The sequence below is a fragment of the Kogia breviceps genome, chromosome 3 (assembly GCF_026419965.1).
Source record: "Kogia breviceps isolate mKogBre1 chromosome 3, mKogBre1 haplotype 1, whole genome shotgun sequence".
In the NCBI taxonomy this organism is placed as follows: Eukaryota; Metazoa; Chordata; class Mammalia; order Artiodactyla; family Physeteridae; genus Kogia; species Kogia breviceps.
The window spans coordinates 110,480,451-110,494,383 of record NC_081312.1 but is presented as its reverse complement, the minus strand read 5'-3'; the positions used below and the strand labels follow the sequence as shown (position 1 = coordinate 110,494,383).

The 13,933-nt window shown below is 42.0% G+C and overlaps 1 protein-coding gene across 7 annotated transcripts in view; it reads right to left on the bottom strand.

The window, feature by feature from the left end:
- Positions 1–283: 283 nt before the first annotated feature.
- GABRA5 (gamma-aminobutyric acid type A receptor subunit alpha5) overlaps positions 284–13,933 on the bottom strand; it is a 95,617-nt gene continuing 81,967 nt past the window's right edge. For all 7 annotated transcript variants that reach the window (XM_067029474.1, XM_067029470.1, XM_067029471.1 and 4 more), the window contains 2 exons: positions 12,890–13,101; positions 284–1,558 (listed from right to left, as the gene is read on the bottom strand). In XM_067029474.1, coding sequence (XP_066885575.1) covers positions 1,259–1,558; positions 12,890–13,101 — 512 coding nt within the window. In that variant the 3' untranslated portion in view covers positions 284–1,258. The remainder of the gene's footprint in view (positions 1,559–12,889; positions 13,102–13,933) is intronic.

The following is a 13,933-nucleotide window of genomic DNA, read 5'->3' as shown; positions in this document are numbered from 1 at the left end:
CCTTGGGAACACCTTCATGTAGAGCTCTATCAAGCAGAGACCCGTAGGGCACCACACCCTGGGGATGTATGTGATGGAAAGAACTTCCAATTCTACCTATTCACCTCACTGTGGTTGAAGTCAGCTTTCTCTCTACATACCACCCAGAAGAATTAGATTAGAACAGAGGTGAGCAGCCAAGTGAGACACTTTTTCCCAAGCAATTTCATGATGGGTTTCCTTTACATCATTTTTAGAAAATGGGTCAATCCACCCACCAAAATATGAAATATTTTTCAAAATATGACATTTATCCACAAGATCAGTTTATTTTTTAATGAACATTTAAGGTCCATATACAAAAGCTAACAGAGAAATAAGTCAATCATGAAATAACAATACAGGGAAATAAAATGGAAAATAACTCATTTACAATTTCTCACCACTGAAGCACTACACACTGGCTGCAGTGAGGTGTGGTCAGTGCTTCAGACAGTGGATGCTCAGGCCAAATGCCAAGACTGTCATCACACTACTTTTTGTTTTAAGATCTTTTCTTTCTTGGTCATTGTTCAGTTAGTGGGGAGAGTCCGAGGGAGAGAAGTAAGTTTCATTCCCACCCCACCACAAAATATTTTTAAGCAGTTAAATTTTTCCTTGGGGAAACATTGTATCTGTTAATCTAACATACCATATATTTCTGTTATTAAATGTCTGCATAAATATTTGTTTATTCTATTTCTTAACATAAGATCATGCAGTACTTTTAATTTCAGAACAGTAAGAATTATCAAAGGCAATTAGTTTTGTACATAAATGCCCACAGTTTCTTTTTCAATGAAAAATGTGCTCTTTGTGATATTTGTTTCTTGTGAGAGTTGGTCAAGTAATAATCATGGAGTATTTCCTAAAATATTTATTTGCTGGGAAAATTTGTAAGAAATGACATTCAAAGTATAAAAAACATTGTTAGGTAACACTTGGAACAGTTAAAAATATACTTGTTTGTAAACTATCAATGTAAGATACTGAGCATCTGAGTGTCAGAGCCATTGTCTCCTGTTTTTCTAGAAAGTGGCTTGATTTATCAATGTGACATCTTTGAAACATCTGACATTATATATAGAAACATCAAGGCAATATTATTTGTACATATTATTAAACATGCAAAAATTTCCTGAAAGATAGTACCCAAATAAGGGAGGTCCCCCAAGCTCAACCTCTCCTTGGTGCCTGTCACTGAACGTATGGCTGTCTTGGAGTTTGGAAGCATGGCAGCTCATTTTGGAGAGGTAGCCCCTTTAATCACTGGCTCCCTATTCAAATATGTTGCCCAGTAAACTAGGTTGAAAGTGCCAAACAGGACTGGGAATATAATTCGGGACATTTTGTCAATCTTGCTGATGCTGTTGTAAGTCTTTTTGTTTTCAGAAGTCTTGTCTTCAGGTTTTACTGAGGCTGAAGAGGCATTTGAGGTCCCTGCAGGGGTCTGCTCCTTTGGGATGTTTGGGGGGTGGGTCATCTTCCCAGTAGTATAAGCATTTGTTGATTTATTTAGTGTAAGTTCACGCTCCTTTTTCTGTAAAATATAAAAAATTTAAGGGCATGACGTTTGCAGGCAGCTGTCAGTTCACTTCTAAAGGTTCTGAAGGTTTATCTCTCAAAAGAGACAGACAGAGACAGACATAAAGACAGAGACAGAGAAGGTATCAGCTTAGCTCTGGCAGAGGGCAGCCTTCTACAGACTTCTAAGCATAGAACCCCACATGGTCAGTCTTGGACGTGAAATTCTAGAACAGGCAAAATACTTTATGGTAGAAAAATTCAGAATAGTGGTTACCTTTGTTGTGGTAGGGACAGGGATGGACTGGGGAGGGGCATGGTGACCTTTCTGGAGTGCTGGCAATGTTCTCTATCTTGAAAGGGATTTGGGTTTACAGGTGAACATGTTCATCAAACCTCAGCAAAAGTACCCTTAACATTTGTGCATTTCAAATTATGTAAATTTTGCTTCAAAAGAATCAAACAGTAAACAAATATTGAACTCTAGTTAGTGATATGCTTACTGAAGTATTTAGTGGGAAATGTACTATTTACTTTGAAATACATCAAAAAATAAGATGTATTGACAGATGGATTGAGGATGGGTGGATGGATGAATGGATAGACATATTTTAGGTAACATAGATAGATAGATAGATAAATGATAGATGGGTGGTGATGACACAAGCTCAGTAAAATGTTAATAGTAGACAGGTTATCATTTTGTAGTTCTTCAACATTTCTGTATGTTTGAAAATTTGCATGACAGAATGTTGGGAAAAATTCTCTTCCTTTACCAAAGTAACATAATCTCATTAAATTAAACTTGGAAAACATAAGAATAATTAAGGAAGATATATCACTATCTGAAAAAGATACCTACATCCCCTTGTTCATAGCAACATTATTCACAATAGCAAAAATATGGTAACAACGTGTCTGCCAGTAGATAGTTAAACAAAATGTGGTGTGTGTGTGTGTGTGTATACATACACACAATAGAATACACATTGGAACACAATGGAATACTATTCAGCCATAAAAAAGGAAGAAAATCCTGCCATTTACAACAGGGATGGACCTTGAGAGCATTGTGCTAAGTGAAATAAGTCAGACAGAGAAAGACAAATACCATATGATTTCACATATATGTGGAATCCAAACAAACAAACAAAAAGCTGAACTCATAGATACAGAGAAAAGATTGGTGGTCACCAGAGGTCTGAGGGCAGGGAGCAAAATGGGTGAAGGTGGTCAAAAGGTACAAACTTCCAGTTGTAAGATAAATAAGATTGGGAAATGTAATGCACAGTCTGGTAACTATGGTTTAAAAAAAAAAGAAAGAAAATATATTAACCATTAAAAATATGTGGGAGGAAGCTTCAAGATGGTGGAAGAGTAAGACGTGGAGATCACCTTCCTCCCCACAAGTACATCAGAAATACGTCTACATGTGGAACAACTCCTACAGGACACCTACTGAATGCTGGCAGAAGACCTCAGACCTCCCAAAAGGCAAGAAACTCCCCACGTACCTGGGTAGGGCAAAAGAAAAAAAGAAAAAACAGTGACAAAAGAATAGGGATGGGACCTGCACCAGTGGGAGGGAGCTGTGAAGGAGAAAAGGTTTCCACACACTAGGAAGCCCCTTTGCAGGTGGAGATTGCGGGTGGTGGACTGGGAAGCTTCGGAGTCACTGGGGAGAGCACAGCAACAGGGGTGCAGAGGGCAAAGTGGAGAGATTCCCCCACAGAGGATCGGTGCCAACCAGCACTCATCAGCCCAAGAGGCTTCTCTGCTCACCCGCCGGGGTGGGCAGGGGCTGGGAGCTGAGGCTCAGGCTTCGGAGTTCAGATCGCAGGAAGAGGACTGGGGTTAGCTGTGTGACCACAGCCTGAAGGGGGCAAGTGAGCCACAGCTAGCTGTGGGGGGAGTCTGGGAAAAAGTCTGGAGCTGCCAAAGAGGCAAGAGACATTTTCTTGCCTCTCTGTTTCCTGGTGCACAAGGAGAGGGGATTAAGAGCGCCACTTAACGGAGCTCCAGAGATGGGCGCAAGCTGCAGCTATCAGCGCAGACCTCCGAGACGGGCATGAGATGCTAAGGCTGCTGCTGCAGCCACCAAGAAGACTGTGAGCAAAGACAGGTCACTCTCCACAGCTCCCCTCCCAGGAGCCTGTGCAGCCCGCCACTGCCAGGGTCTGTGATCCAGGAACAACTTCCCCTGGAGAGCACACAGTGTGCTTTAGGCTGGTGCAACGTCATGCTGGCCTCTGCCTCCAAAGGCTCGCCTCTCATTCTGTACCCCTCCCTCCCCACAGCCTGAGTGAGCCAGAGCCCCTTAATCAGCTGCTCCTTTAATCTTGTCCTGTCTGGGAGGGGAACAGACACCCTCAGGCAACCAACACGCAGAGGCGGGGCCAAATCCAAAGCTGAACCCCAGGAGCTGTGCAAACAAAGAGGAGAGGGGAAGGTCTCTCCCAGCAGCCTCAGGAGCAGCGGATTATATCTCCACAATCAACTTGATGTGCCCTGCAACTGTGGAATACCTGAATACAAAACGAATCATCCCAAATTGAGTAGGTGGACATTAGGAGCAACAGTGTATATATTTTTTTCCCTTTTTCTCTTTTTGTGAATGTGTATGTATATGCTTCTCTGTGTGATTATGTCCGTATAGCTTTGCTTTTACCATTTGTCCTACGGTTCTGTTTGTCCAGTTTTGTTTTTTAGTATAGTTTTTAGCACTTGTTATCATTGGTGGATTTGTTTTTTTGGTTAGGTTGCTCTGCTCCTTTTTTCTCTCTTTTTAAAAATTACTTTAAAAATTTTTAATAATTATTTTTTATTTTAATAACTTTTAAATTTTACTTTCTTTTCTTTTCTTTTCTGTTCTTTCTTTCTTTCTTTCTTTCTTTCTTTCTTTCTTTCTTTCTTTCTTTCTCTCTCTCTTTCTCTCTTCCTCTCTTTCTCTCTTTCTTTCTTTCTTTCTTTTTTCTCTCCCCTTTATTCTGAGCCGTGTGGATGACAGGCTCTTGGTGCTCCAGCCAGGCATCTGGGCTGTGCTTCTGAGGTGGGAGAGCCAAGTTCAGGACATTGGTCCACAAGAGACCTCCCAGCTCCATGTAATATCAAACGACAAAAATCTCTGAGACATCTCCATCTCAATGCCAAGACCCAGCTCCACTCAACGACCAGCAAGCTACAGTGCTGGACACCCTACGCCAAACAACCAGCAAGACAGGAACACAACCCAATCCATTAGCAGAGAGGCCACCTAAAATCATAATAAGGCCACAGACATCCCAAAACACACCACCAGTCATGGACCTGCCCACGAGAAAGAGAAGATCCAGCCTCATCCACCAGAACACAGGCACTAGTCCCCTCCACCAGGAAGCTTACACAACCCACTGAACCAACCTTAGTCACTGGGGACAGACACCAAAAACAGTGGGAACTATGAATCTGCAGTCTGCGAAAAGGAGACCCCAAACACAGTAAGTTAAGCAAAATGAGAAGACAGAGAAACACAGCAAATGAAGGAGCAAGGCAAAATCCCACCAGACCTAACAAATTAAGAGGAAATCGGCAGGCTACCTGAAAAAGAATTCAGAATAATGATAGTAAAGATGATCCAAAATCTTGGAAACAGAATGGAGAAAATAAAAGAAATGTTTAACAAGGACCTAGAAGAACTAAAGAGCAGACAAACAGTGATGAGCAACACAATAAATGAAATGAAAAATACTCTAGACGGGATCAGTAGCAGAATAACTGAGGCAGAAGGACGGATAAGTGACCTGGAAGATAAAATAGTTGAAATAACTACTGCAGAGCAGAATAAAGAAAAAAGAATGAAAAGAACTGAGGACAGTCTTGGAGGCCTCTGGGACAACCTTAAATGCACGAACATTCGAATTATAGGGGTCCCAGAAGAAGAAGAGGAAAACCAAGAGACTGAGAAAATATTTGAAGTAATGATAGTTGAAAATTTCCCTAATATGGGAAAGGAAGTAGTTAATAAAGTCCAGGAAGAACAGAGAATCCCATACAGGATAAATCCAAGGAGAAACACACCAAGACACATACTGATCAAATGATCAAAAATTAAATACAAAGAAAATATATTAAAAGCAGCAAGGGAAAAACAACAAATAACACACAAGGGAATCTCCATAAGGTTAACAGCTGATCTTTCAGCAGAAACTCTGCAAGCCAGAAGACAGTGGCAGGACATATTTAAAGTGATAAAGGGGAAAAATCTACAACCAAGATTACTCTACTCAGTAAGGATCTCATTCAGATCTGACAGAGAAATTAAAAGCTTTATAGACAAGCAAAAGCTAAAAGAATACAACACCATCAAAACAGCTTTACAACAAATGCTAAAGGAATTTCTCTAGTCAGGAAACACAAGAGAAGGAAAAGATCTACAATAACAAACCCAAAACAATTAAGAAAATGGTAATAGGAACATACATATTGATAATTACCTTAAATGTAAATGGATTAAATCCAACCAAAAGACATAGACTGGCTGAATGGATACAAAAACAAGACCCATATATATGCTGTCTACAAGAGACCCACCTCAGACCTAGGGACACATACAGACTGAAAGTGAGGGGATGAAAAAATATATTCCATTCAAATGGAAATCAAAAGAAAGCTGGAGTAGCAATTCTCATATCAGAAAAAAATAGACTTTAAAATAAAGACTATTACAAGACACAAAGAAGGACACTCCATAATGATCAAGGGATCAATCCAAGAAGAAGAAATAACAATAGTAAATATTTATGCACCCAACATAGGAGCACCTCAGTACATAAGGCAAATGGTAGCAGCCATAAAAGGGGAAATCAACAGTAAGACAACCATAGTAGGGAACTTTAACACCCACTTTCACCAAAGGACAGATCATCCAAAACGAAAATAAATAAGGAAACACGAGCTTTAAATGATACATTAAACAAGATGGACTTAATTGATATTTATAGGACATTCCATCCCAAAACAACAGAATACACTTTCTTCTCAAGTGTTCATGGAACATTCTCCAGGGTAGATCTTATATTGGGTCACAAATCAAGCCTCAGTAAATTTAAGAAAATTGAAATTGCATCAATTTTCTTTTCCAACCACAACACTATGAGATGCTATGAGATATCAATTACAGTAAAAAAATCTGTAAAATGTACAAACACATGGATGCTAAACAATACACTACTTAATAACCAAGAGATCACTGAAGAAATCAAAAAGGAAAACAGAAAAATACCTAGATACAAATGACAGTGAAAACATGAGGACCCAAAACCTATGGGATGCAGCAAAAACAGATCTAAAGGGAGGTTTACAGCAATACAATCCCACCTTAAGACACAAGAAACATCTCAAATAAACAACCTAACCTTACACCTAAAGCAATTAGAGAAAGAAGAACAAAAAAACCCCAAAGTTAGCAGAAGGAAAGAAATCATAAAGATCAGATCAGAAATAAATGAAAAAGAAATGAAGGAGGGGCTTCCCTGGTGGCGCAGTGGTTGAGAGTCCTCCTGCCGATGCAGACGACACGGGTTCGTGCCCCGGTCCGGGAAGATCCCACATGCCGCGGAGTGGCTGGGCCCGTGAGCCATGGCTGCTGAGCCTGCGCGTCCCGAGCCTGTGCTCTGCAACGGGAGAGGCCACAACAGTGAGAGGCCCATGTACCGCAAAAAAAAAAAAAAAATTATAAATCACAGATGTTTTGGGCTTCCCTGGTGGCGCAGTGGTTGAGAATCCGCCTGCCGATGCAGGGGACACGGGTTCGTGCCCCGGTCCGGGAAGATCCCACATGCTGCAGAGCAGCTGGGCCTGTGAGCCATGGCCGCTGAGCCTGCGCGTCCGGAGCCTGTGCTCCGCAATGGGAGAGGCCACAACAGTGAGAGGCCCGCGTACCACAAAAAAAAAAAAAAAAAGAAATGAAGGAAATGATAGCAAAGATCAATAAAACTAAAAGCTGGTTCTTATGAGAAGATAAACAAAATTGATAAGCCATTAGCCAGACTCATCAAGAAAAAAAGGAAGAAGACTCAAATCAATAGAATTAGAAATGAACAAGGAGAAGTAACAACTGACACTGCAGAAATACAAAGGATCATGAGCGATTACTACAAGCAACCATATGCCAATAAAATGGACAACCTGGAAGGAAGAAAAATTTTAGAAATTCACAACCTTCCAAGACTGAACCAGGAAGAAATAGAAAATATGAACAGATCAATCACAAGCACTGAAATTGAAACTGTGATTAAAAATCTTCCAACAAACAAAAACTCAGGATCAGATGGCTTCACAGGAGAATTCTACCAAACATTTAGGGAAGAGCTAACACCTATCCTTCTCAAACTCTTCCAAAATATAGCAGAGGGAGGAACACTCCCAAACTCATTCTATGAGGCCATCATCACCCTGATACAAAAACCAGACAAAGATGTCACATAGAAAGAAAACTACAGGGCAATATCACTGATGAACATAGATGCAAAAATCCTCAACAAAATACTAGCAAACAGAATCCAAGAGCACATTAAAAGGATCATACACCATGATCAAGTGGGATTTATCCCAGGAATGCAAGGATTCTTCAATGTACGCAAATCAATCAATGTGATGCACCATGTTAACAAACTGATGGGAAAAAACCATATGATCATCTCAACAGATGCAGAGAAAGCTTTAGATGAAATTCAACACCCATTTATGATAAAACACCCTCCAGAAAGTAGGCATAGAAGGAATTTACCTCAACATAATAAAGGCCATATATGACAATCCCAGAGCCAACATCGTCCTCAAAGGTGAAAAACTGAAACCATTTCCACTAAAATCAGGAACAAGACAAGGTTGCCCACTCTCACCACTCTTATTCAACATAGTTTTGGAAGTTTTAGCCACAGAAATCAGGGAAGAAAAATAAATAAAAGGAATGAAAATCAGAAAAGAAGAAGTAAAGCTGTCACTGTTTGCATATGACATGATACTATACATAGAGAATCCTAAAGATGCTACCAGAAAACTGCTAGAGTTAATCAATGAATTTGGTAAAGTAGCAGGATACAAAATTAATGCACAGAAATCTCTGGCATTCTTATATACTAATGATGAAATATCTGAAAGAGAAATTTAGGAAACACTCCCATTTACCATTGCAACCAAAAGAATAAAATACCTAGAAGTAAACCTTCCTAAGGAGAAAAAAGACCTGTATGCAGAAAACTATAAGCCAATGATGAAAGAAACTAAAGATGATACAAACAGATGGAGAGATATATGATGAGGTTCTTGGATTGGAGGAATCAACATTGTGAAAATGACTATACTGCCCAAAGCAATCCACAGATTCAATGTAATCCCTATCAAACTACAACTGGCATTTTTCAAAGAACTAGAACAAAACATTTCATAATTTGTATGGAAACACAAAAGACCCCGAAGAGCCAAAGCAATCTTGAGAGAGAAAAACGGAGCTGGAGGAATCAGGCTCCCTGACTTCAGACTATACTACAAAGCTACAGTAATCAAGACAGTATGGTACTGGCACAAAAACAGAAATATAGATCAATGGAACAGGATAGAAAGCCCAGAGATAAACCCACGCACATATGGTCACCTTATCTTTCATGAAGGAAGCAAGAATATACAGTGGAGAAAAGACAGTCTCTTCAATAAGTGGTGCTGGGAAAACTGGACAGTTACATGTAAAAGAATGAAATTAGAACACTCCTTAACATCATTCACAAAAATAAACTCAAATTGGATTAAAGACCTAAATATAAGGCCAGACACTATCAAGCTCTTAGAGGAAAACATAGGGAGAACACTTTATGATGTAAATCACAGCAAGGTCCTTTTTGACCCACCTGCTAGAGTAATGGAAATAAAAACAAAAATAAACAAATTGGGCCCAATGAAACTTAAAAGCTTTTGCACAGCAAAGGAAACCACAAACAAGACGAAAAGACAACTCTCAGGTTGGGAGAAAATATTTGCAAATGAAGCAACAGACAAAGGATTAATCTCCAAAATTTACAGATCATGCAGCTCAATATCAAAAAAACAAACAACCCAATCCAAAACGGGCAGAAGACCTAAATAGACATTTCTCCAAAGAAGAATATACAGATTGTCAACATACACATGAAAGAATGCTCAACATCATTAATCATTAGAGAAATGCAAATCAAAACTACAATGAGATATCATCTCACACCGGTCAGAATGGCCATCATCAAAAAATCTACAAACAGTAAATGCTGGATACGGTGTGGAGAAAAGGGACCCTCTTGCACTTTTGGTGGGAATGTAAATTGATAAAGCCACTATGGAGAACAGTATGAAGGTTCCTTAAAAAACTAATAATAGAACTACCATATCACCCAGCAATCCCACTACTGGGCATATACCCTGAGAAAACCATAATTCAAAAAGAGTCATGTACCACAATGTTCATTGCAGCTCTATTTACAATAGCCAGAATATAGAAGCAACATAAGTGTCCATCAGTAGATGAATGGATAAAGATGTTCCATATATACAGTGGAATGTTACTCAGCTATAAAAGGAAACAAAATTGAGTTATTTGTAGTGAGGTGGATGGACCTAGAGTCAGTTATACAGAGTGAAGTAAGTCAGAAAGAGAAAAACAAGTACCATATACTAACACATATATATGGACTCTTAAAAGAAAGAAAATGGTCATGAAGAACCTAGGGGCAAGACGGGAATAAATATCTAGTAGTGCAGACCTACTAGAGAATGGACTTGAGGATATGGGGAGGGGGAAGGGTAACCTGGGACAAAGTGAGAGAGTGGCCTGGACATAGATACACTACCAAATGTAAAACAGATAGCTAGTGTGAAGCAGCCGCATAGCACAGGGAGATCAGCTCAGTCCTTTGTGACCCCCTAGAGGGGTGGGATAGGGAGGGTGGGAGGGAGAGAGATGCAAGAGGGAAGAGATATGGGGATACATGTGTATGTATAACGATTCACTTTGTTATGAAGCAGAAACTAACACACCTTTGTAAAGCAATTATACTCCAATAAAGATGTTAAAAAAATATGTGAAAGATGAAAAGCAGAGAGGAAGTGCATGGAGAAGGAGCAAGAAGAAGCAGTGAAAAGTGAGGTGGAATAGGAGTGCATATGTACCCAGATGCAGGGAGCACAACGACCCCGGGGCCACAGTGAGGGTGACCACAGCGTCAGAGCAGAGTAGGGCCTGTGGGCCACTCCTCAGAAATGGTATGGTTCTTTGCAGCTCCCGCAGTGCCATGCACACATCCCTACTGGGCTGCCAGAAGAAGCCCATCAGCATGATGGACTAGCTACCTCAATGGTTTTCACGGCCTTTGTCTCTGGGTGTAACCAGGACAGAGCAGACACTAGAGGAGAGAATGATGGGTCTTGGAAGTGGGTGTTTCAAACAGGACTCAGGATGGCCACAGTGGTCCAGAGACCACTGTCCTCCTTCTGGGACGACTGAGGGCAGACAGCTCCCTACACGATCAACTTCAACTTCTTCCTCTGTCCTTTCACAGGTGTTCACCCCTAAAAACCACCTTGCACCCCCAACTCTGAAGACCCCAACAGGTAACGATGGTGAACACAGTTCGGTGTTCAAATTTTCTCCACTTCTAAGTAAAAGTCAGTAACGCTATACTTACTTATTCAAGCTCACCACTGTGTGTAACAGTATGACTTGCCTGCCGGGATACCTGCAGATGCCCTGATGCCGCCATTGGCCTAAAGGATGGTATCTCCAGCACCACAGCCTTGGGGGACAATGCCTAGTCTTCTAGGAGATCACTGCTAATCTGAGATTAGATGAGCCAGTTACCTCCAGGCCCTCCTCTGCCTCCAGGTCTGCATTCAGATCTGTGACAAGTAATAAGGACAGTGAGGCTGAGTGTGAGCAAGCGAGGTGGCCGATGATGATGACAGCCCATTTGACAACCTTCAAGGACTCTCCATTGCCCCCGGGTTCCACCTTCCTCCTAGACTCACAAACATGAGCCTGATGGCCTCAATTCCTGCAGCACCTGCCAGGTGGTTGCCCCTCTCCCCATACTCCATGTCCCTCAACAAACATCCTCCATGGTTCTGTCTGTTGGGACACTTCCGTCCAGAATTCCCACAGTCTGAAGACGCCCTGCCTCTGCCATGTTTTCTCAGCTCCCCACCAATCGTCTGCTGCGGTCAGCTCACTCCTGTCCTCCATCATCTCCCAAAACACACCCCCTTGTGAGATTCCTGCTTGTCAAGGCCCTCCCCAGGCATCTCCCCCCTTCTCTTCTTCCCTGAGGGGCCTGGAATGGGTCCCATTAGGTCTTCCTCCCTCTGGGTGAGCTACGCCTGGAAGTGGGTCTTTCTTCCATGACTGAAACACAGGAATGGGAGTGGACTCATGGTGCTTGGAGGTGGGAAGAATCCGATAGGCCAGGTCAAGTCAGAACTGACTTTTCGCAACAAAGGAACAACAGCATTGAATGCAAAAAGCAGGTGTGGGGCCATGGATGCGCACAGCTGAGTGCCCTCAGCAGCAGCAGAGTATCCTGGTGTCATCACGGGTTTGGGGCACAGTCTCCGGTAGGGCCTTCCAGACTCCCTTCATGATGATCTCCAAAGGACAGATGAAGTTTCACTTTCAAGTCTACCCTGATAACTCTGGCCTGTTCCTCTCTCAGAGCAAAGGACTTGTTTGTTTTAAATGTGGCATAATTAGCACTTTACCATGTGCTATTTATTTTCTATTCCATGTATGTTCAGGTTGGAATGTTGTGCAACCTTTTTTCTTCAAATATTTTTTAGATTCAGGCACCAACCTCCCTCTAAATACTCAGCACTTAATTGCTTTGAATAGAGAAATGCTTCCCACAATAACTCACGTGCATTGTTTAAGCAAGACAAATCATCTTGTCAGTGGAATTGGGTGTGTTTGCCTGTTGTGTCGCTCCCAATAATTCAAATGCTCCCTTCATGACCTTCAAGCCACCTTGCAGAAGACACGCTGCATGGTGAAGTGGCAAGAGTGAGCAGAAGAATTGACTGTACCATTCAAAACTGGATAAATAGTCCCTGAACAGACAGAAGGTACTTTAGCAAAAGTAATAGGCCTGACATCACACCCTTCCCTTGAATGAAGCTGGTGATTCAAAATGAAGGTAAAACAAGACCTGTTATAAGACTTTGTAAGGACCTTGAGTATAGGGAAGAAATCATTTTTCAGGGGGAGAGATGTAGGGAAAAGAAACACCTGGTCTTATATTTGGACATAAAATCAGGCACATTTTCTCTGGAGTACGGAGGAAAATGAAGTCAGTACCTTGATCTTGGCTGCCTCCAAGGCTTTTTTGCCATCCCAGGCCCAGCCTCTCTTTGTGAAATAGTTGACGGTGGCAAACTCGATCAGCGCAGAGAACACAAAAGCGTAGCATACGGCTATGAACCAGTCCATGGCCGTCGCATAAGCCACTTTGGGCAGAGAGTTCCGGGCACTGATGCTGAGGGTCGTCATAGTCAGCACCGTGGTCACCCCTGTGGTTGTCAATGACAGGGGTGGGGACAATGGGAACAAGGATCAGCACCAGCACTGGACCCCAGTATAACACCCCTGAGCGTGACAAAGAAAGAAAGGAACTATCACTTTAATCCCCAGCCCAGGTCTCCCTCTCCCTCTACGATTTTCACAGCACAACACATTCATAGCATTTAAAACACTGCTTAGTTTATTTAACTTGTCAATCGTCTCCTTCCTCTAGAACATAAATTGAGGTGGGCAGGGATTTGAGTCTGATTCATACACATACCCTAACTGTGTCCCCATTGTCCTGACCTGACCCTGCAGAGAGCTGGTGCTCAACAAGGATGGGTCAGAGGAGTGAGGCATCTTAGTGGCCCCAAGGCAAGTCCAGCTGACAAGGGCAAGAACATTCCCACCGCTCTAAGGAAGTGCTTCACAAAGACTCACTGTGCACCTTACAAGTCGTGGGCTCCAGAAAACTGATGAGACAGGCTTGCTTTCACATGGACTAACGCAGCCTGCAGACTCCGAGGACCGGAGTGCAACAGAAGCACCACATCTGAATCTGGGTCTTGGCACTTCACTCCCTCTAAGAAGGATCTGGGCCACCTCGATGCTGCCATGCAAGATGCCTGTAGCCATCTGCCTTGTCTTCTGGGGAAATTTGCAGTGACCATAAAGGAAATCTGGATCCTCGGAAGGGGACGATGAGCCTCTAATGGGCGTCTACTAAGGACCAGACTCTGATCTAAGTTACATTCTGGATGGGTATCATTATTCCCATTTTGCAAGTGAGGAGCTTAAAGATTTAAAAATAGTAATGTACCCAAATTCGCCAGCTGGCAA